This window comes from Pituophis catenifer, unplaced genomic scaffold (genome assembly GCF_029215685.1).
Source record: "Pituophis catenifer annectens isolate HBS135680 unplaced genomic scaffold, rPitCat1.0.hap2 SCAF_4, whole genome shotgun sequence".
NCBI classification, from domain to species: domain Eukaryota; kingdom Metazoa; phylum Chordata; class Lepidosauria; order Squamata; family Colubridae; genus Pituophis; species Pituophis catenifer.
Genome location: NW_027256884.1, coordinates 111,548,832 through 111,572,573, shown reverse-complemented (window position 1 = coordinate 111,572,573; position 23,742 = coordinate 111,548,832). Strand labels below are relative to the sequence as shown.

At 38.6% G+C, this 23,742-nt stretch overlaps 2 protein-coding genes across 5 annotated transcripts in view; one reads left to right on the top strand and one right to left on the bottom strand.

Moving 5' to 3' along the window:
• RDX (radixin) overlaps positions 1-4,213 on the bottom strand; it is a 40,168-nt gene extending 35,955 nt beyond the window's left edge. For all 4 annotated transcript variants that reach the window (XM_070942854.1, XM_070942853.1, XM_070942855.1 and 1 more), the window contains exon 1: positions 3,950-4,213. The gene's annotated coding sequence lies outside the window, so the exon portion shown is untranslated. The remainder of the gene's footprint in view (positions 1-3,949) is intronic.
• Positions 4,214-13,590: 9,377 nt separating this feature from the next.
• On the top strand, positions 13,591-22,991 carry FDX1 (ferredoxin 1). Its single transcript, XM_070943926.1, has 4 exons — positions 13,591-13,840; positions 19,164-19,288; positions 21,533-21,662; positions 22,827-22,991. Exons 1-4 carry the CDS (start codon positions 13,689-13,691, stop codon positions 22,939-22,941), a joined length of 522 nt encoding a protein of 173 aa, XP_070800027.1. The 5' UTR covers positions 13,591-13,688; the 3' UTR covers positions 22,942-22,991.
• Positions 22,992-23,742: the final 751 nt, after the last annotated feature.

Genomic DNA, 23,742 nt, shown 5'->3' with positions numbered 1-23,742 from the left:
ATCAACAAGATATTTACAAATTTGGATGAATAATCTATTCAGTATCACAAATGAAATCCAATGAAAAATATAAAGTGATTAATTTTAGGATAAATCATCTCAAACATTTTACTTTGTTCACAAAGGGCCTGAATTGCTATCTTTGTGTGTAACTCAGTGAAAAAAAATTACAATAATAAACTAAAATTCTTAATTTCATGCCTTAAAACAAATTGAACAGAATTGTGTAAACATATTTGCCTTACTACAATACTATTGAGTTTGTCTTACCTTTAATACAGTATTAGTGATTTTTTATAAAAAAAAGTTTTTCTTCATTATTAGGCTCAAAGGCTTTTTAGTTCAGGGAAGATATCCACAACCTTTTTTGAGTCATTAGATCAATTTCTACAGCATATTATATTGATTGTTACAAAAATCTTGCAATGGTGAATAGTTAGTTACAAAGCATGTACATGAAGAGGTGAAGTTGCCTTCTACCATTCAGGATATTCCCTATAAACACTAGTTTTCCTTGGATTTTTTTTCTAGAAAGGAAAATAGCCTTCCAAAATAAGCATTGGGTTATAGCCATTACTGATAGTTTAGATGCATTCTTCATGTATCAGGAGGCTGATACTTTGCTTTACAGCATTGTTCATATATTCATTTTTAAATATTTTAAATATATATTAGAAAAGTTAGGAGAGACAAACATGCTGGCAGGTACAGTATCTGTTATATTATTGTTTATAGTCAACATACTAAAAATCCGGGTTCGGAGATGAAGAAAGTAACCCGCACATATCAAGATTTTATCGATATGATAAAAGAGTCAACAGATCCTTCATTCATATTAATATTAAAATACAAAGCTATCTCACCCCAAAAGGAAATAGGATTTTCAGAATATTTATAAAAGAATCACTTCTTCACAGACTGTATAATTAACTTTTTTTTTATTCTATTCTTTTTTTATGAATAACTCAAGATGGCAAACATACCTAATATTCCTTCCTTCACCTATTTTCTCTGTAACAACCACCTTATGAGGTGAATTGGGCTGAGACCTTAAAACTAATTATCAAAGGACAGATTTAAAACTGATCTAGAAAAACATTCTATCAGCATATTTAGGAAGACTATGCCTTGAATATAAACTGTCAGAAGCAAATGTGAAGGGTATTGTTTTTATTTTCTCCTTGTGACTTTCCCAAAGTAGACATTTGATTGAAATCAATTGATTCTTGAGCTAAGGAAAAGGTATATTGAATAAATTAGTGAATTAAACATTATCTAAATGTTACGTTTAGTAACAGCCATGGGAAGAAGTAATTCCTCCTGTGATAAAGTCCACCCCTCAAAAATAACCTCTCTTGAAGCTGCTATCTGCACTCCTGCCCACTTTCCCTCAAAGAAATAAAATAGTAATACAGATAGGAAGCAATATAGATTTTTGTTAAGGGAACGCAAGAGAAAGTTTAAACCCAGTCTTCATACCTGAAATTCCCCCTTCTACTATTTTACAAAAAATAATGCAGGAGAGATATTTTTTAAAATGCATTTCATAGACTATATTGTCATCCATTGCAGGTGCTGTTCTATTCTTAAAGCACAAAAGAATTATGGACTTAAAATACTACAATTATATATGAAAGTTGCCAATATTACACGTAGGTCAATGGGACTTGAACAAGAGTATTACAACCAAATTTTTCAAGCAGTCTATACTCATTATGTAATTGAATATATTAAAACCAGGTATTAATAAAATACTGTTTGTTTTCTACAACAGGCCATCACTTTGGAACAGTTTCATACAAGGTAATTTTTATTAAATTATTTTTTCTGGTTTTATCATAAACCCGCAAGTGGATGCTCATTGCTAAACTAAATGAAGAACTAACATTTTGTATATGTAGAATTTTGTAAAACTATAAAAGTTTTCACAACTGTATCTGTTATATAATTAGGACACCTGACTTAATTATTGTAGTACTCCTGATGTTTTATTATGGGGTAAAATTAAGACTTTACCATGGAATAAAAATTAGGGGCATGGTGGCCTAGCAGTTAAGACACTAGGCTTGTCAACCAGAAGGTTGGCGTTTGAGACCAAACACCATGTGACAGGGTAAGTTCCTGTTCTTGCCTCAGCTCCTGCCAATCTAACAGTTTGAAAGCATGCAAATGCAAGTAGATAAAGAGGTACCACTTCAGTGGTAAGGTAAGTGTTCTGTGTGTGTATAATCATACTGGCCACATGACCATAGAAGTGTCTTGACAATGCTGGCTTCCTCGGCTAGGAAAAGGAGATAAGCACCGTCCCCTAGAGCTGAACACAACTGATCAGTGGAAGCCTATACCTTTATTTTAAAATTCAAAACTCTTCATCTTTTTAATTCTGGATTGAAATAACCGAATCCAGTAAAACCAAATAAGGCAAAGGAAGTCAATTAGAATCTGGAGAAACATTTCTCTCTGCAATATTCTTGTTAGTAAATCTTCTAGACTTCTCCCTGCCTCTTAATATAGTGAATGATAGGAAACTGAGTACAGCTTTGGCAGAGTTGACCACAGGGGTGCAACACAGTTTAACTGAAATATTTCAAACTCAAAAACATACAAGTGTTTCAAGTTCAAAATAGGTTGCCCCAAATATACTGATGTCATTCTCACCATTCCATAAAAGTTCTAAGTTCAAATGTCCTTTTTTGAATGCAAAACATGGCTCTTTCAGGTAAGAAACACATTCAGACTGGTTTTAAAAAATGTCACAACACTTTTAGTAAGATGGAAAGCATTATCTCAGATTTTTAAAATGTTTCCTTCAAGTTTGAAATGAGAGCATCATAAACTCGGAATGTTTGAACTCTGCAACATTTGTTAATAAATATGTTAATGTACTTCTCCCCATTTACAACTAGTCAAGGTACATGAGGGAAATATTTTAGCTCCCTTTTCTTTTTCATTAACCACTTATGATTTTACTAGCAGCATGAAAAAAAGAAAGAGTATCTAAACAATATCTAGATCTTCCTTGGAAACACAGATAAAATTGCTTGATGTAGATACTGTATATCCCAACCCCTTTCTTGTACAGAAACTTCAGTGCTAGAAATCTTGCAACTTCACTCCTTGAGTAATTACTGAGAAGCAAGTCTTAATGCAATCTGCTTCCTAATAGAGTTATCTAGCGTTATTGCTGCCTTTACTAGATGTAATAGTGAATACATACTCCCAAGTAAGCACATATACGATTAAGAATCAGAAGCTCTTCTTTTGGGAGCAAAACCTGCTATGTCTCAGAGCACTTATTCCACCTAACCTCGCCTGATAGGATTCATATTTAGCCCATTTCTTCTAACTTCAGGTACCCCACCCGCATCTATCCGCAAGAAAAAATAAATTCGCGGGCATCTCCGGCGAAGGGAAACCCTACGATTTGAATATCTGTACTTTATTCTAGCTAACCTTATGGATAAGTGATGCAAAATCTGCAGCGAACATATTAATCCCACACACACACCTTTTTTTTTTACCTGAGGGGCTAAAGGGAAAATGCGGGGAAGGGGAAGTGGGGGAGGGAGGAGGGAAATCCGGCGAAAGGGAGCGCTGGGAATATGCTTCGCTGTCAGGTTAAAGAGGAGGAGAAATCGCGGTGGGCAAAGGAAAAGCAACGCTCGCCGCCCTTCATAAATCACCGGAGACAGCGAGCACCGCTTTTTTACACATCCCACTGCGACCTGCATGGCGGGAAGCTGCCTGCCCCAGAGCGGATTGTGGACCTCAGCTCCCTCCCTCAAGCAAGCTGGCGTGAGGACAGCCCTAGTCCACCACTTCTGAAGAGCGCCAGGTTGCGAGGGTTTTAGGGATACCGGCGGTAGGGACAAGGCGAAGAGCGGCCTAGTGGTCGCCACGATAAACACGAGCGCCTAACTTCTCTCCCCGCCTGACTCGCCTCTCTCACCTGCCGAACTGAGGCGCCGGGGGCGGCCAGCTCTCGTCGGATGCTTTGCTCCCGAAGGTCTCGACAACTGACACGGGAGTCAACCTGAGTGGGGAAACGACAACCGGGCCGGAGACGTCGTTTGCACAGCCTTGCCCGGTAGCGCTGCGGAGACGCTCCGATGGGCCGCGGCGGCGAGCTGTTTCCCTCAGGGGGCTCGCTAGATTTGCGGCAGCGCCGCGTCCGCTGACAGATCCGCAATATGGCGGCACCCTTTGAGATTTTTTTTTTCTCCCTATCACAGCGGTTGGCGCCTCCGTCTTGCTACGGAGCATGCGCGGACGGAGACGGAGGCATGCGTGCTTCGGCGGGATGAAGCTGCGCCTCCGAAGTATCTCTGTGGAAACGGGAGTTGGAAAGTTGGGATGGGGGGGGGGGGGAGAGAGAGAGAGAGAGAGAGAGAGACGAAGCGGTGGGGTCGTTTGGCTGCCGCGAGCGGCTTCAGAATAAAATGCGGGGTCACGTGGTAGGTGGTGACAGTAAACGGTCTCTGGTTAGCCTTTTTGAAAAAGCAGGGGATGCGATGGGTTCAAAGTCCTTGCTCCCTTTTGAGACTTTATTTTATGGCTGGCCAACCCAAGGCGTCGGTCCCGTTCGTTTTAGAGCGAGTTTTAAGAAAAAGAAGTGTAAAGTCTCCCTTAACAGAGACTTGGTTGTCTTCTACGCTTTTGCACGAAATCTTATACCTCTTTTATGTATATTATAGTTTCTAATTAATGGCCTGTATCCTGTTAATGGCCATTCGCAAAACAAATCGCTGCAGTAGGAACAAATATTTTTGCATTGGTACGAAAACCAACAGTAATTATGGAGCGAGAGGAAAGACTAGTTTCTCATTCATGGAAACTCAATAGATGACTTTGGGGCTTTCTTTCTCTCTCTCTCTCTCTCTCTCTCTCTCACACACACACACACACACACACACACACACACACTGCTTTTTACCACTCCTTCAGAAACAAAATATTTTGCCTTAACAGTGCTGTTGCCTTGCCTCCTAATCTTCCTTTGGTTATCTTGTTCTTTCTTCGATTTAGTCTAGATGCTATTAGTAGTCTTTCCCCCCCCCCCCCCATTAACTGTTTTTGGGAGGTCCTGGGTTTCTAATTTCTCTTATCACAAATTAAGAGTCTGTTACACAGCAAAAGATGAAAATCAAATTGCCCAATTGTACCATTCAGAATAGCTAATCAAAGACAGGTATGCTTTCTGACAAATATTTTTAGATATGTGCAAAATTGGCTGCTATGTGTTATGCTGGAGGTTTACAATTTTTTTTTATAATTTATTGTCCTGAATAAATATTAGTTTGTGTGCAAAATATTCTAAAAATTCACTACTATTAAGTATTAAACCTGAGGAAAGATGAAACAAGACTTTAGCACCAAGTCTGTCCTATTGACTATATTTTTCCTATTAGAATATTGCTGATATTTTCAGCAACACTCTAAATTCAGATGAAGTTTTATGTACCCTGATTTGATCTATCAGGTAATTTAGCTCTACCATCTAGAAATATTGCCTATATTATTAAAGAACAATTATCTAATGCTGCTGTCTCAAACTTTGGGATTGTAGGTAAGATGGAAACTGTCTGTGGTTTCCTTTCTCAACTTCTCTGGCCTTGAATAGAGACTAAGTGTTCTTTCTTTGAAGATGCAATCTTAGTCACATCTTCATTATTTATTTATTTATTTATTATTGAATTTCTATACCGCCCTTCTCCCTGAGGACTCAGGGCGGTGTACAGCCAGAATTAAAAAACATGCAGGACAAATATTAAAAAACAATTAAAAGATATATAAATTTGGCCCAATTAAAACTCACTACCAATTAAAACATTTAAAACATTTAAAAAAATTTAAAAATTTCTTCTTATGCCTACTGGTGCACACTAAATACTGTACTTCGGGAGGAGATTTAGTGGCCTCTAGATTTGAGAGGGGCTTTAAGTCCTATCAGCTCTTGTTTGAATTTGTACTAGCAAGCAATTGTGGGAACTGTCATTCAGAACAATTGGAGGACATCAGTTTGCCATTTGAGTCATTGTCTTACCTTTAACCCCCATGGGGGGAGTTTTAATGAATTTAGAGGGTTTAGGCAGAAATAATTTGACAAAAGCTTTTTAACGGATTTATTATTTTTACAATAGCCTCCCATTGATAATCCATTAATACTTTCCAAAAACATAGCATATGGTCTCTGAGTCTTTTTAAAATACACTTAGTTTGATTTTTGACTTGCTTTGTAAATCTAAGCCACTGTCCCTTGTTAGCTGTGGTTTGTGGATATCATGTTGCATAAATCCAGCCACTTGTGGATTGCTCAGTAAACTACAATTAAGCAAAATGTTGCATTGCATGTTATTTGAATCGTACTATTATGATTTGTAAACCATAGTTCACCTTGGCATATAAACCCACCTCATTGTGGCTTTTTGACCATGATGTGATTAAGCAAACTGTAAATTAAATCTATGCAGACAATATATTTCTAACTTCTCCACAGAAACATTTCTAGAGGCTAATTGTACAATAAATTGGGAGATTCAATAGTTAAGAATGGGATATTTGTATTTATTTATTTATGGGCTAGTGTTTTGCAGAAAGCAGGGAGGAAAAGGAAAAAGCACTCTGCTCACCTCTGGGCTTTTGATCTTATTTGATTAATAAGATGGTAAAAAAACATAAAAGTAGTAATTATGCTTGCATTGGAAGACAATGATATGTGTATATTCTGAATGATAGTTAAGATTAGCAAATGTATTTTTACTATATATATAATATTCCTGCTATGAATTCCATAAACAAATAGGACTTGTCTACACAGATCTCATCTCTGATCTATCACCTGGGGACAGGCTGATATCTTTAAAAGAAAAAGAAAAAAGGAAACTAGTGAGTGTCTCTTCCACATACAAGGAAGACAAGGTTTTTTTAAAAAAATATTTGCAGTCCTCATTTCACTATATATAGGTAGAAGAGCAGGCATTGCTTGTGGGCAGAGTTAAGTGTATCATCAGCTTAGAGACTTTACATTCCTACAAACAGTCCAAGTCCAATCCCTCCTGAATTCCGTTGACCCTCCTCTGGCACCAATTTATTGCTGAACTTTAGTTGGCCAGATTCTTGTACATAGGCTTGAATGAATCTGTGCTGCAACTTTATGAATGGTCCTGATTCTTTGCGCCTGACAATATATACTCTTTTGGAATGGAATGATACTACAATATTTTCAAATCACTGATCTGGTAAATGTTCCCAGATTTCTGTTTATTCTCAATTTCTCTTAAATCAATATGGACTTTTAAGCATAGGTGTAATTCTCCTGTTCAGTTTAAAATAATAAGAACATTTTGTCTTTTGTTTATTATAGATCATCATTTTCTAGACAGGTTTACAAGGTAATGCAACGTATCAAAAAGTACCATTCATTTGTCATATAACTTTGGCTAGCCTGCTATTTAAAATAATATTTATCTACTCTCAGGCTAAACAAATCTCTTAAATCAATATAACAGATTTACAATTGTGGATATAGTAGATAATATAAATTGTCTTGTATGTCTACACACCGTGCACTGCTTGTTTCATAAGGCTTTAAAATTACAACCATATAAACATAATAATCTAAAGTCAATAAATGCTTTCGAAATGTAGCAGATAAGGAAATAAGTGGCACAACTGCAGCAACAATTTCATTCACTATATGAACTAACATTGGCTATGAAATGTAGAACATTTTGTAAAGCTAAGATGTGCAGATAGGATGACTGATGCAAAAGAGAACACAGTTTTGTCCCTTTCTCTGTAAAATAGATGATTTTAATAGCTTGTTATGAGCATCGAACAATCCTTCCTTGATTTCTGTATTCCTCAAAATATACACAAAAATAAGCAGAGGATTAGTTTCTGTAGATATGTCAGAACAGCTCATTCTGTTTCTGAAATAGAGTGGTCAATATTTTCTAGCTCATAATGCTGAGTTTCTGGCAAACATCATTTCTAGTTTCTAATCAATTACTTTCTTCCGAAAAAATCTTTCGTGATTTCTCTCATTGGGTATAGGGATTTCTAATTAGGGGAATTCTGAAGAGGAGGGGTGAGAATTGACAAAAAGATGCCAATTTATTAGTGTTGATGGGCGGGGGGGGGGGGGAGAGAGATTTCATCTGCCCTTAGGCCAATATGTCTTGACTTTCAATGGATGCTTCTGGATGAAACATTCATTTTACCTGATTAAAAGAATTGTATAGTGGGCACCCAAACAACACTTTCCATTTCTAATGTCAGACCTGGAAGCCATCTTTCTACCTTTGTGCCTTCAGGCCTGCCACAAAAATCCTACTGTGGGAAATTGGGAGGGGGGATTGCATAGAGGGAAGAAGATATGTAGTTAAAATAAAATTCTTTATAGGAAGCCAAGGCCATGGTGCCCTGCAGCTGTGTTGAGAAGAAATTAACCTAATGAGGCCTTTGCAGGTCAGGAGCTGGATTCAGGTGTTAACCTAAATAACAGTTTTTATGAATCTTGGCTTTTACTCAGTCATGGAATTATCTGGCTTACAAATCACTCTGGTTAAGATCAAATGTTACACTAAGTGCAAACCAAAAGTCTGCATTATGGCTTAACACAATTTTTCCACTAGGCTTAACAAGCTGGAGAATTGTACAACTGCTAGTGCTAATATACTGTATTTAGTGAGGGCAAGATTGGGAAAGACTGGCTTACCCAATTTTTTAATTGTTGCTACTGTTGGCTTAATGCAATATATGGATATATACGCACACAAAGCCATCAGTTTTAAGACAAGTTACTTTGTATTATTGGTTTCTGTTTCGATTTTATTTGTATTGTTCTGTTACATGGATAACTCACAGCCAATTTTGGCTCCACCTACATCAATAATTAGATTGATCTATTTTCACTTTCCCTTGCCTTTCTTCATTTGTTTGCCTGCTTAAATATCTTGGTTGAGGATGCCCACATTTGTCTGGAGTTAGGCATTCTTCAGTAAAATGTAGTTTACTTCCTCTCAGCAGTGGACAGAAGAAAAATGAGGTGTTCATTAGCTAACAATAACATTTGAGAAGATTGCAAATGGTGGGCACTTGGCAACTGGTCATAAGTGCAGTTGTCAAGTATCCATATCACAATTATGTGAAAGGATGGGTGGGTGAGTGCAATGTTTTACAACAACAGGAAGTGCTTTACAGACAATAAAGAACACTACCTGTAGCTCCAAATAGTAGTTGTTGAAGAATGGTGGCCTTGTTTTATGTTTGTGGGTTTTCCTTTGGCAGTTAATTGTGAAGTAAACTGCCTTAAATTGATATTTTTGACAGATTGAACAAGATATTTCTCAGATATGAATTTCTTGAACTGGGGGATATATTTAATATTTTAGTGCTTAACTTTTACCTGAGCTCCAGCTTCCAAGTAAATGCCAGTTGGAGTATAGTCAGTCACAAAATATTTTTGACTGTTTCTTATGTATCCCCTTATTAGCCTTCTGAGATATTATCATCCCAGTCTATCTTTGTCTGTGGAAGACAGAGTAAACAAGATGCAATCTAAAAGAGTCTAAAAATAAAGTATTATTCAGTAGTTGCCCATGAAGGTGTCTTAGGCATATTGATGTTCATCTTAAACATGATCTGCATGCCCCACAATTGTCCTATGCAGTTGCTGAGTAAAATTGTATGAAATGTGGCACTAAAAGCTTTGCTTAGCCAAGCCATAACTTGATTCCAAATCTGCATAGCAAAATGCAATGGTTCTGTCAGATAGCCAGAGAAAAGGCTTTTGTAATCATGCTATACATAATAGAGATTGTTGCAAAATAATGAACTGATAAATGGACCTTCCTTGCACAAATAAAGTTAAGATATGTTAGCTAAACATACCAGCCTACTACTCATTAGTTCTTTACTTTTATTATTTGAATATGTATCAAGGATTTTATTACACCAAGTCAATAGGAAAACTGCAGATAGAAGCAAGGGACACACAATTTCTTTAATCTAGTCTGTAGGCTCGCCCTAAATTGCATTGATTATGACAAATGCATTGGAATGGCCAAGCAATCTCTCTGGATATCTCTATTTGAAAAGAAGTTTTTTTGCTTCTGGGCTGAGGTCTTACACTTTGAATGATAATAGTAGTAGTCACAATAGCTACTAATTTAGAAAAGAATGGAAGGATAATACACTTCCAAAGTAAAAGACAACTTGCATATAAATTGTGTATATAGATGCAAATTGGAAATTCTTTCCATAATTCAGTAATGAATTTTACTGAACTCCACCTCTAAGTAGCCTAGATAGCATGATTTATTGTGAGGGATAATAGGCATTGCAGCACAGCATCTGGAGTTGTTGCTAAATGTTCATGTAATTAAATACAATACTTGCTTGCATCAGAATGGAAAAGATTGTTTCCAGATAACCTGTTCTGTTTGTTTTCCAAATTTGAATGAGCAAGTACTCTTTGTCTTTGGAACAGATTTGGACCAAATTGCTTTTTGAACACGTGCTGCTAGTAACAGTAACTCAATTAAGCAGAACATAATCATTCATCAACAATGTAAGGATGTCTATGGTGATTCTCAGTCATCCAGATCAGCGGTCACCAACTGATGGTCCGTGGACCACTGGTGGTCCATGAGAAAATTTTGGTGGTCCACAGAAAAATTATTTGCACTTTTTATATTGCACTAAATCAGGGGTCCTCAAACTACGGCCCCTGGGTGGGTACATGCAATGAACATTTGTGTTACTGCAGAGAGTCTCCTCCTTCGGGGTCTTTTTGTGCGGGTCAGAGGGGGCAGAAATTCCAACTTGGGGTCTGCTTCGGCCTCCTGGTGCGGGGCTTTGGGCAAAGGCTGGAGGGAAGTATCGCTGGTGGCGAAGAGCCGGAGGACCTTGTTCCAGTGGGACTGCATCATGGCCTGGAACTGGCTGGCCATCTCAGCCCGCTGAGCCTCCAGGCACTAATACTTGGCCTTGCACTCCCGCAGGTCTTCCCTCTGCTTGGAAAGCCTATGCTCGTAGTCCTCAATGAGGTGCTTCTGCTGAGTCTCCTCCTCAGTTAGATCCAATTTGAACTGAGCCAGCTATTTTGCCAGCTCTTTCTCTGGTGGCTGCTTAGCTCCAACAACTGCTTCCTGTTGGGGCCCTAAGTAGCCCGGGCAGGCAGGGGAGGAGGGGCTGGGAGGGGAGGGGCGAGTAGAGGCTGGCAAGGCGCCCCTCAACATGAGTGACATTGAGTTGGCCATGCCCACCCAGTCACATGACCTAGCCACACCCACCCAGCCGGTCATTAGGCAGATCATATTAGTGGTCCACAGGATTTAAAATTATGAATTTAGTGGTCCCTGAGATCCGAAAGGTTGGTGATCCCTGTCCCAAAGCTGCTTTTTCAAGAGGCAACTGGACTTTCTTGTTTTTCTTTGAAGATGTTTCATTTATCATCCACAAAGCTTCTTCAGCTCTGACTGGATGGTGGGGAATGGAAGGATTTATTTTCCTTGCAAACAGCTGGTCATTTGCATGTGTTTAGAACATGGGTGTCAAACTCACTCACATTGACATGCGTGTGCTGCTCTTTTGCGCTTTGTCTATTGTGAAGCTTTGTGCCGAGGAAGGTCCATGCTTTCTCCTTCCCTCCTCTGGCTGCTCCGTCTCAGCTTTCGCAGACAACCATCTACCAAGGCTGGAGGTTCCCTTGCGGGACGCGATCGAACTTCCAACCCCAATGGCACTCCAGCTCTGGTGGATGGTTGTCTGTGAAAGCTGAGGCAGCAGTCCCTCACTGTGATTCTTCCAACTCGGGATGAAAGGAGGACGACACTTGGAGCTTCTTTTCTGATACCAGTCACACACATGCACCCCCGCACACACGATTGGGTGGTACAGGCTAGTCTTATTCTCCTAAAGTCTGTCTGGGCTGATTCACCCCGTGACAGGCAGGAGCCGCCCGGCCAGGAGGGCAAAGCTCCCGTGAAGCCAGCAGCAGTATGGGCAGCCGCTCTGTGGCCAGTACAGCGTCCACCACAAACGAGAAGTGTGCCAGCAGCAGCAGGGCCAGCAGGCAGGGCATGTGGGGGCCAGGGCACAGTGAGAGCTTGGCCAGCAGGCGCCACAAGAGCAGCAGCAGGATAGCAGCAGGTTGTGCAGCAGCAGCAGCATGGACAGTGCAGGGAGCCTCTCCTGCCACAGCCCGTTGGCCTGGCTGAAGAGCAGCCCAGCTCGGGCACCACCAACCCCCAGCAGCAGCTCGGGCACCACCACCCCCAGCAGCCGGTCCTTGGAGCCGGCAATGGTAGTGGCTTCTGAAATCAATCCGAGGAAGAACAGACGGCTTCTTCCCTTTCAGCCCCTTCTGCATTCGTCAAAAGAGCCAAGCGGCTCTTTCACTTAACTGTGGCAAGAAAGATTGTAAAATAAGGCAAAACTCACTTAACAAATGTCTCATTTAACAACATAAATTTTGGGCTCAATTGACTCGAAAGTCAAGGACTACCTTACTGCCTTAGCCATGAAAGCCAGCTGGGTGACTCTCTCTCAGCGCAACTTGCCTCGCAGGGTTGTTGTGGGGAAAATAGGAGGAGAAAGGGGTGCCGTGTCAGATATGTTCGCCGCTTTGAGTTATTTATAAAAATAATAAAGGCGGAATATAAACAAACAGCCAGGAACTTGTGTTAGTTATGGAATTTATTTTTCCATAACTAACACAAGTTCCTGGGTAAGTGCAAATCTAATATTCTTTCTCTGTCCACACTTAGTAACTGTAATTTAGCTTTTTACATATATGTTCTGCATGATAATTTTTCTTTTCATATGGTCTCTAGGATTAAACTTGCTATCTTCTCTCTTTCATTTTTGGAGACATCAGGGTAGTAAATAAGGTAATTTTATGCTGACATGTGATAGTGAATTCACTGACGGAGAAGGGATTGTTGGGGCAATGTTGGAAAGGTATCTTTTTATGACAAACGTTGAAGCAGGAGCATTTGACATTAAGTACTATGCATCTACTTACACATTAACAACCCACATTATGTTGCTCCCTTCCTTGATTTGCTCTGCCCTCTACTGGTGTAAAATTGCATATGCTAATTTAATTGAAATTACAAAATAAAAAAAATCCCTGCATTGATAGGTTGTCCAAATATCCAAAACTACAAAGTAATGGATCTCGAACGGAAATACAAATCTGTTAATCATGACACTTAGACCACTTTTAGAAATAGAAAAAAAAACATATAAAATCCATTTAGTACCTAAGTTACAACTTTAGACATTTGTTTAAATATACTTAATAAAAACAAATCATTGTTGCGCTGTTACACATTCCCCAAATCCCTAACTAAACTAAAAGGGAGCCGAGGATCAGCCGGGTAAGCAGAGCATGCGCGATTCCCAGCCAAGCGCTCGCTCTGCCCGCGTTCTTCCTAGCATGGGTGCCCCAGAAAGCTTCATTTCCGTAATTCGCGTAATCCGACTCCCAAAGCGAGGGAATCTTGCGCATTTCGCGGCCCCTCTGACGTCGGCAGCGTAAACACCTATGAGAATAGCAGCCGTGCATTCCGGTTGGATGAACGGACCGACCTTTGGATTTCGGCAAGTAATAAGCGGAAGTCGCTCGCGCTTGCCTTTTCCGCTGGCTTTGGGGATTCGCCGTCGCCTGCCGTTACAGCATGGCCACCTCAGGCAGTTTCCGTCTTCTCTTTCGAGCCACGCCGACTTCTTGCTGGCGGCTCCTGGAGGCTCCTTTCCGGAACGGCAGTAACTGGAATAACGCAGCCCGCCTTGGCTCTTGCCGGTCCTTCCACGCGGCGACGGGGCTCAGGTAGGAGCTCCGTCCTTTCTCTTCGCCAAGTCAACCTTCCCGACCGGAGCTGGAAGTGGGGCGACGGGTGTCTCTCAGGGGTCGCTCTCCTCTCCTCTCGTTCCTAGGGGGTTAACAGCTCCAAATGAGGGGGAAATCCCGGGATTGGCTGGTGGAAGAAAAGCGTAAAGCAGTACCTGGGCTAGGTTAGGCCAGCTCGGAGGTCACAGAAAATGCCGACCGTGACTTTGGACACGGTCACCCACGCAATATTGTTGTACCTGGGCTGCGACAACGGCTTTGTGTAATGTGACCCCGGGGTTGTGCGAGTGCGGCCCCTGAGGTCAATTTATACATTGTTCGAGCCAGATAAACCGTGGTTCTGTTAACCATACAAGGGCCGGCGCAAAGTGTAACATGTTCACACTGGTGTAATAGGACTGGGTGTTTTGTTAATATGATTTATCGGGTTAGGGATTTTCTGTCTTCACTGTGAGTTGTATTGTGTTGGGGGGGGAGCACTGAGGGAGCTCAACCAATCTCATTGTACTTATGTTGTGCACTGACAATAAAGATTTGAATTTGAATTTGTCTAATCTGGAAGAGGATCTGCCTGTTTGTGACTTTGGCTTTAGCAAAGTGTATAAGCATATAATATGAAAACCTACTAACTCTGTTCGTCAGTAAGCTGCAATGAACTGTGACATGGCCTAAAGTTTCATAGGTGTAGAGTTTCATCTTAGGAAATGCCTACTTGTTCCATATGTGAAAGTTGGATGATGTAAACAAAATAATTGCTTGTGCAACACTGCTAGCCTTTATTTTTCGAGAGTTAAAGGTGAAGCAAAGCAAACTATAGTTTGATGGGGCCTTGGTGCTCTCTGAGCTTGCTTGCTTTCTTGCAGATGTTTCATTACCCAAACTAGGTAACATCATCTAGTATCTGCTACTGCAAGAAAACAGGCAAGCTCCGAGAGCACCAAGGACCCCTCATGTCAACCCTGAGCTACAAATATTCTCCTTTATTAGTAATTATGGTTTTTCAATGTAAACACAATTCAATCAACAAATATGAATCCCACACACGATGTGAAGCAAGCCTAGAAGTCTTGTGCTCACGTGGCCACAAGATCCATCTTGTTTTTTTAAACTGGATTGCTGAAATTGGACTTCAAATGAGGGAAGAGAAGATCAAGTGAAAACTTGCCACTACAGTATTGCAAGATTACTCCTATGGTTGTGTAATCACTCCCTGGCAGTTGCACTTTCTTTTTGCAAAGTAGAGAAAAACATTCTCTAAGCATTCCAGATCTGCTCTGGAATATCTTCCAGTCCTATACACATGAAAAGAATACAAGTTCTGCAGATTGGATCCCACCCATGTTGATACAGTAGTGCATATTTTGTATTTGTGCAAGATTTCTGCTTCATTCAGGTTACTTGGACTTAAAAAGAGCCATAGTAGTTAGAATGCAGTATTGCGGGCTAACTAACTGCTCATTACTAGTTCGATTCTGACCGGCTCAAGGTTGACTCAGCCTTCCATTCTTCTGAGGTTGGTAAAATGAGGACCCAAGATTGTTGGGGGCAAAATGCTGACTCTTAACTGCTTAGAGAGGGTTATAAAGTACTATCAAGTGATATATAAGTCTAGGTTCTATTGCTGTTATAGTTGTTTAGGAATAGGAATAGGAATAGGAATAGGAATAGGAATAGGAATAGAATAGAATAGAATAGAATAGAATAGAATAGAATAGAATAGAATAGAATAGAATAGAATAGAATAGAATAGAATAGAATAGAATTTTTTATTGGCCAAGTGTGATTGGACACCCAAGGAATTTGTCGGTGCATATGCTCTCAGTGTACATAAAAGAAAATATATGTTCATCAAGAATCATAAGGTACAACACTTAATGATAGTCATAGGGTACAAATAAGCAATCAGGAAACAATATCAATATAAATCATAAGGATACAAGCAACAAAATTACAATCATAAGTGAAAGGAGATGGGAGGTGGTGTTGGAAGAAATCTCCTTCTAGGTTCTGCTCCAAGTGGGGAAACAGACACTGGAAACATGGAGACTGCTTGGAAAGATGGTTTAATGGTGGACAGGATCACATGGCTTGAGTTCCTGAACTGAACAGAAAAGGGGCAGATACAGTAAATCCTCGGGTTTTTATGCTCTCTCTGGCTCTGCATTTCTTGGGGCCCCAAAAGAGTATCCTGATTGGTTGTCAGACTCCCAGGGGGTGGGGGGTTTAGCTAGCCTTGCTGGCTGATGGTCACATGTGCTTCCCAGGTCACATGTGGTGAGTTTCTGCTGCTATTGTGTAGAGGGCTAATCCTATCTTTGTTGGATCTTTGGCAATTCCTACTTTGGCTCTGCCTGAAGGAGGTAGACCTTTGTTATGTAGAATAGACTGGCCCAGGTCTTAATGGCCCATTGACAAAGGGTGGGGGGCAGGAAGGTGGGAGCTGCTTTGTCTGTAAAATATGCTTCTCCATTTCTCATCCAGGGAAATATAATATTCTGCCTTTTTCATATTTCCTAAAATATTTCACTCTTCCAGGAAAGGGGTGGGTGTTAACTTCCTACAGTGGGAAGGATGAGAAGATTAATAGTGCAGACTTAGTAAATAGTTTGACAGTGTTGAGGGAATTATTTGTTTAGCAGAGTGATGGCATTTGGGAAAAAACTGTTCTTGGGTCTAGTTCTTCTGGTGTGCAGTGCTCTATAGGGTCGTTTTGAGGCTAGGAGTTGAAACAGTTTATGTCTAGCCCCCTTTTTGACTCGTGCAGTATACAGGTCCTCAATGGAAAGCAAGTTGGTAGCAATTGTTTTTTCTGCAGTTCTTTGATTAAATAATTTGATTATTTAAAGCACCAAAACAGGAAAACAAAGTCAAAGGCTGACATCTCAGAGGGCTTTAGTTCCCTTAGGTAGTTATTTAATCAACTGCTGGCATTTTGCTGGGATACACTATTCACACAATTTGACAATCAACCAGTGACTGCTACTCCTCTGCCACTAATAATGACTGGAAAGATGATGGGAGATTATCAGTCCCGAGTCATGAATTTGAGATGGCTATATATATATACGTTGAAATAATAAATTAAACATTATCAGCATATGCATTTGTATGCACTTAAATATATTTGAGATCAGAAAGCTAAGTAAAATAAAGTATCCTTCAAATTAAAACTTGAGTCTAGTTAACAGTGTAGGTGTACCTGTGCACTCTTGGGAACAACACTATTGCCGCCTAAACTTTTTTTATTTTCTGGTTTAATCTTCATTCCTGAGATTTCTCATTCAAATAGCATTCAATTTCAAGCTTTGTTACCGTTTTCAAGATGAGTCATTGTGGTCAGTTATTCTCCTACATTCTATGAGCAAAAAAATAAATAAATAAAAAATTGCCTAAACAGGCATTCAATAGCCTGAATCCAGCATATCCAGAAAGAAAATCCAACCAGTACTGGTCAAAGTTGGTTCAAACGAAGAGAAATGATTCCACAGGCGATCATTTTTCTTAGAGATTAGAGATCATTTTCAGGAGATTTAAAGAACTGAAGGAAGAACATGCAGCTTTTCAGTGGCACCAGAGATACTGTGGAACAGCCCCCCCAGGAATGATCATGCTATAGCCCCCTCCTTACTGATGTTCTGAAAATTACTAAAAAAAACCTTATGGATGTTCTAGAAATTATTAAAAGTTTCAAAGAGCCCCCCCCCATCTCTAATTTCTGTTTTGTATTGTTTGTATTATGCCTGGTTTATGCTGTTTTTATTTTTAATAGTTTGTACCAAGGATGTTTTAAATGGTTTTTATATTATATAAACTACTGAAGGCCTTTGATTGCTATAAGGTATGAATATGAAAAATACATGATTATAGGTGCTTTGGAAATACTCAGTCTCTAACTTCTGAGCTGAGTGGTTTTTCTGATAGAGGAATTGAAGCAGAATTGAAATAATTCAACTGTTCAAAGTTCAAAGTTGTGATACTTTCATTTTAGTTATTTTGCCTTATTGTTTCTTCAACTTAATCCACCTATACAATAAATACAGATTTATTAATCTTGGCATTTCTTTGCCACTCTAAATGGTCATAGTGCGTACCAATCTGTATCTAACATAAATTATACTTGTTATTGTGATGAGATGACTTATGAAGTGACATCTTGGCAATTATGATTGCCATCTTAGTTACACAAGCAAGGAATCTATATAGACATAGATTGTATAGCAGCCGCGGTGTGAAGTGGTTAGAATGCAATATTGCAGGTTGACTCTGACCACTGCCAGGAGTTCGATCCTTAGTGGCTCAAGGTTAATCATCCTTCCATCCTTCTGAGGTTGGTAAAACGAGAAGTCAGATTGTTTGGGGCAATATGCTGACTCTGTAAACTGCTTAGTGCTTTAAAGCACTATGAAGCGGTGTATAAATCTAAGTGCTATTGCTAAGTGCTCTACATACACACACACACACACACACACACACACACACACACACACACACACACACACTGCATAGGAATAATAAGGAATAAATGTGATTTTGTCTTTAATCAATGTTCCACAGCATCCTCTCTTAAGAATGAATATACAAGGCAGGCTAATTTTGATTGGGAAAATGGTCCTGCAAGTACACAGACACCAAGTCTTTACAGGACTTTAAGATTAAAAACCAGCACCTTAAATTGGTCCTTTAAACCATAATCAAAAAGACTCTCAGCAGCTTACAGAGAATTTAATAGAAGAATTCAAACATTCAAAGTAGCATATAAAACCCCATAAGAAGTTAACAAACGACAGCAACAACAGCAAACAGTACCAGACAAAAACATTATAGTGGGGGCAGGGACAACAAGAAATAAGGATAGCATCCTAAAATCAGGGGAAGGTTCTCTGAAACAATTTCGTCTTCATCAAGATGATGTTTTGAAAGTAGTTGAAGTCAAAGTTGTTTCTGAAAGCCTTTCCCTGATTGTATGATGCTGTCTTCATTTCCCCTCCTCCCTCTTTCTCCTCCCGCCCTAATTCCTCTTATATGAGATTTGAATTGAGTTGGGTTTTGGAGTTGGCTTTATTGTTATTGGTGTTTAAGACTGAGGACAGTTCCATTATAGCATTTGTTTGGAGATTTTATTTTGTTTCTGTTGAATGTCATTGAGAGTCATCTAGGATTATCGTGTATAAGACAGGAAGCCATATACGTTTTCTAAATAAATATATTTAGTCTCCGTAAACCAATATTTACTGTATTGAAAAACAATTTTGTAAAAAGTTGGATTAAAAGAAAACAATAAGGTACTGAATTTTTTTTTCAGCTCGGAAGAGAAAGTTACAGTGCACTTTATAAATCGTGACGGTGATAAATTAACAGCCAAAGGAAAGGTTGGAGATTCACTTCTAGATGTTGTGATAGATAATAATCTAGACATAGATGGATTTGGTAAGTAAATATATTTCCTTTCCTATAAGAAATTTAAGTTGATTTAAAAAAAAAAAAAGATTTGAAACTGTGACTTGTGATTCAAAGTTAACCACTTCTAAACAAAAGCACTAGTATAAGTTTTTTTATTTTTTGCTAAAATTAGGAAAAAAGAATAATGTTGTTGGTTTGCGTAACTCTTCCACAGCTATGTGTTTGTTCTGGCATCAGTCACTATTAGTGAATTGTAGTTTATTCTTCTACATGTACTCTTTGATTTACAACCACAACTGAGTCTGCAATATTGGTTTTAAGTCGTTGCAGTCTTTAAGCAAGATGCCCACTTGCTCAACAATCATAATACCGGCTCTCCCCTTTGTGGTAATTAAGTGGATGGAGTGAAAGAGCTCCCTGCCAAAGGTGGGCAGGCAGCTCCCCTCTGTGCACAGAACTGCTGCATGTGGCCAGATGGATTTTACTCACGTGAGGCAAAATCAGTCTGACAGGCTGGCTCCAAATACCCATACTGTAAGCACTGTGTGCCAAAATCCCACTTGGCTCTCACCAAGGACTTTTTCAGCCAGCATCTTTGAGAGCAACCAAAATGCTTAGTGGGGAGGGACTCTGCCCCACGTGGGATAAAATCAATCTGGCAGGTAGCCCTTTTGCTCCCAAATAGAGGGTTGAAAAAGTTCCATCCCTAAAACAGACATTTTTCCATTGACTTTCTGGAAAAACTGACAGAAAAGATTTCAAATGATGATCATGGAAGCTTGCCAAACTGTCATAGTTGCAAATGGACTGCTAAAAGGTCATTATTGCAAGTCACATGACTGCAGGGGTGCTGCAATAGCAGTAACTTCGGGCATTTGTTCTTAGTCTCTTTGTTCAGCATCATCATAATTTTGAACGGTCGTTGAATGATCATTGAGCTGGATTTATACATTGTGTTAAACCATATTCTTATCATAACTTTTGGACAGGACATGGGAGCAAATTTTAAAATAATTGTAGCACATCAGCAAACATTTATAGATGTAATCATAAGGATTCCACAAGTAACCCTAAGCCAAAAGCAAACAGACTGTATTATGACTTAAATAAAATATGTGACTCACATGTAGTGATTTTTCTCTTTATATTGCTATCTTTGCTATACCATTTAACCTGCCACCTTCTTTGGCCTCAGACATGTGATGCTTCTGGTTTTGGTTTCTTTGAAGCCCAAGAATTCTCTAATGGATTGCACTGAGTCTAGTATCACTTTCTGAAATGTGTTTATTCAAAAATATTTTAATACAGCCTTTTTCAGAGAGTTATGGAAGTTTGCAACATTTAGGCAGTACAACAGCAAACATTTTAAAAGGTAGATAAATTGTGATTAACAGAACTAAACATGTCAGGATTGAGGGATAGCCAATTTGGTATTTCCCAGAAAGCAAAAAATTAGTTCAAAGACTAATTTGCATATGTTAACACACATATGTTAACAATGATATGGCATCTTAAAACAGACCTCATACTTTTTAAAATTCCAGATACAGAAAGTAAAATAGAAAAGTTTAGTATTATCCACATTTAAAATTCTCAGTCCTGTTTAACAAATGATCAATTACATTGATAATGCCCAGAAAAGCAAATGTGGTCTGTTTCAGCTTTTTTGTATCACTAGGGGGCATAGCAGGCACACAAATAATACGTTGACATTTAAGGCTTTAAATATTTGCCTGCTTGATGAAATCCTTCTGATTTTTAGCATAATTCTTGTTCAATTAAAAGATGCTATTGCTGTTACAACACTATTGCTCATGTTGTATCTTTTTTATTTTGACTTTATAGCTGTAGTTATCTGTATTATAGGCATAGATATATCTCCTGCCTACATTAACCTGTTCTGTCATTACTAATTGATGATGCCTATGATGCTTCATACTATATCTTTAAATTATATGGTACAAATATTGTAACTACCTTCTTCAACCTTATGTCCTCAGATGTGTTGAATTAAAATTGTCCTGATTTGTGTTGCAACTTTCATAGCACTTTAAACTTATTGTTTGCCATAATGGCTGTGAAATGTTAATTGTCAGGAAGCGATAGCATCAGTCCTTCCATTCACTCTCCCCACTTTATATACTGCCAGGTTTCTGGTACAGAGGTGATTGTCTCACATTAATGTATGGGATCATGTTGTTGATGTTGAATGATGAACACAAAATGATGTTGAAAGGTAATGAATTAAATGTGTACCTAATTTAACTTTAGGTGCATGTGAAGGAACACTTGCCTGCTCTACATGTCACTTAATCTTTGAAGACCATGTATTTGAAAAATTAGATGCAATTACAGATGAAGAAATGGATATGCTGGACCTTGCCTATGGCTTGACAGAAAGGTAAGATGAAATCAACATTAATTTGTTGAGAATATCTTCACTGTTTTTATTCAATTGATCACGTCCTGCTTAGATCAAGGACAAGCAGTATCTATCTGCCCATGGAAATTCCTCTTGACAGATATCATGCTCCCTTTTCCATCTGTTCTTTAATATTTTTTTTAGATTTTAAAAGAGATTTATTTATTTATACATCAGATTTGGAGACCACCCATCTCAGTGACAAAGTGATTCTGGGTGGTATACAATTAAAAATATAAAAATCATAAATTCGGTATTGTTTTATTTATTAAAATATTCCTGCACTGCATATAGGCTTATGAGCATTCGTAGAGAATGGTATACGGCTGCAGTCCAGAGTTCTGTTTAAATGTGCTCCCTGTTTAGAAAACGAAGATGCCCTCGGATAATAGGGAGCGGAGGGGGGAGTGCTGTAAAATGCGGTATGAATTACCATAACTTCATTAACACTTTGTGATTGAACATACTCACTGTACCTGTCATTAATGGACATTTCGGTAGAATATTTTCTACCACTTTCAAAATTCAAATTTTCAAATGTGCCCAGTAGCTAGTGTGTTTGTTATCCTTGCTGATGTTACTATCTACTTTTTATCTGTAAAGTATTATCAGTTATCAAGTCAGGAGAGGATTGAACATTTTTGCATCAAAAAGTTAAAAGAATAAAGAGTTAATTACAATATATGTTAAAAAGATTGGATGTAGGGAATTTAAAGTTTACCTTTTCTCTCCTAGCTAAAAATATGCAAAGAAGTGAATCTGTAAAACAAACTGAATTATCTAAATTAGTCTTCTCCGGTCAAGGCTCTTTCCAGATACAGGTGCTTCAGCTCCCAGCCATTGTGATTACTGTTTAGAATTTTGGGTCTTTAAACCTGTACACTTGGAGGGTGCCAAGTTGGGAAAGATTGGCTTAAAGCTAAATATATACTCTATAGTCTTTTCAGTTTTTTGTCCTTGCATATAACACTGAGTAGATTTTAGCTTCTTATCCTCTACCAATATATTTTTACAGTGCCATTGAAACTTCGAACAGTCACTAAGCGCATGGTTTGAAGTTGAGGATTACCTATAATTGTAATATTACAGTAGTAGAATGTTATAATATTGTCATTCATACAATATGCTTTTTCCCTTCTATAGATCACGTTTGGGCTGTCAAATTTGCTTGAAGAAATATATGAACAATATGACTGTCCGAGTGCCTGAAGCTGTTGCTGATGCCCGACAGTGTATAGATATGAGCAAGAACCCATAAAATAATGCTGTAGGGTATGCTTCATGATATTAAAAATATTTTACTACTTATTTCTAATTTTTAAAGAAATTGAAATACTCATCCTTTGATTATCTATGTTAAAGTATGATTTTTACAAAATTACAGTTAGCCTTATTTTGAGAGGATAAAACAAGAAGATATTTAGAAGAGACCCGTGGAGTGATAGAAACATAATAAAATACAGTTAAAGAGCAGGTGGTTTCCTTTTAAGGAAATTGCTTCTTTTATTTTCATTTAATAATGCATCATTACTGCTGCTGCATTCATGTTTTCCCAAAGTAATTACATGCTTGGTTTGCGGTAGCTGAGAATAAAAGTCACCTTTTAAATTGTATTTTTCATACTGAAGTACAGAAAATACATTTAGCAGAAAGTATATCACTAGTGATATTAGTCACTATTAGCTGATCAGTTTTGGCACAAATTAATTATAAGATTTTGTAATTGTACAAAATTCTATTGAATCTCATAGGAGTTGCATATTCATAGTTGTATGCCATGTTGTGATCAACATGTCAGAAGCATTTCCAAAGGTTTTTTTTAATTGGAAATCCTGCATAAATACGATAATATTTTAAGGAAGTTGCATGGACAAATATGCATTTCTGGTTTTGTGGTACGCTTCATTTCATGAACAGATGTCTTATTCCCAAAATGATAGAAATATTCTCCCTAATAGAAAATAGAAAAAAGAAGGAGCCTTATATTCCATTGTGATGGGGCTTTAAATAAAATGTTCAACTTCTAACCCACTTCCTCTTCTATCCACAGATTAAAACT

Bases quoted from the DNA above. Each gene is read 5' to 3' on its own strand.
- FDX1 (XM_070943926.1), top strand. From the start codon at position 13,689: ATGGCCACCTCAGGCAGTTTCCGTCTTCTCTTTCGAGCCACGCCGACT. The intron at 19,289-21,532 runs GTAAGTAAATAT...ATTTAACTTTAG, and splicing joins TCTAGACATAGATGGATTTG to GTGCATGTGAAGGAACACTT. The intron at 21,663-22,826 runs GTAAGATGAAAT...TCCCTTCTATAG, and splicing joins GCCTATGGCTTGACAGAAAG to ATCACGTTTGGGCTGTCAAA.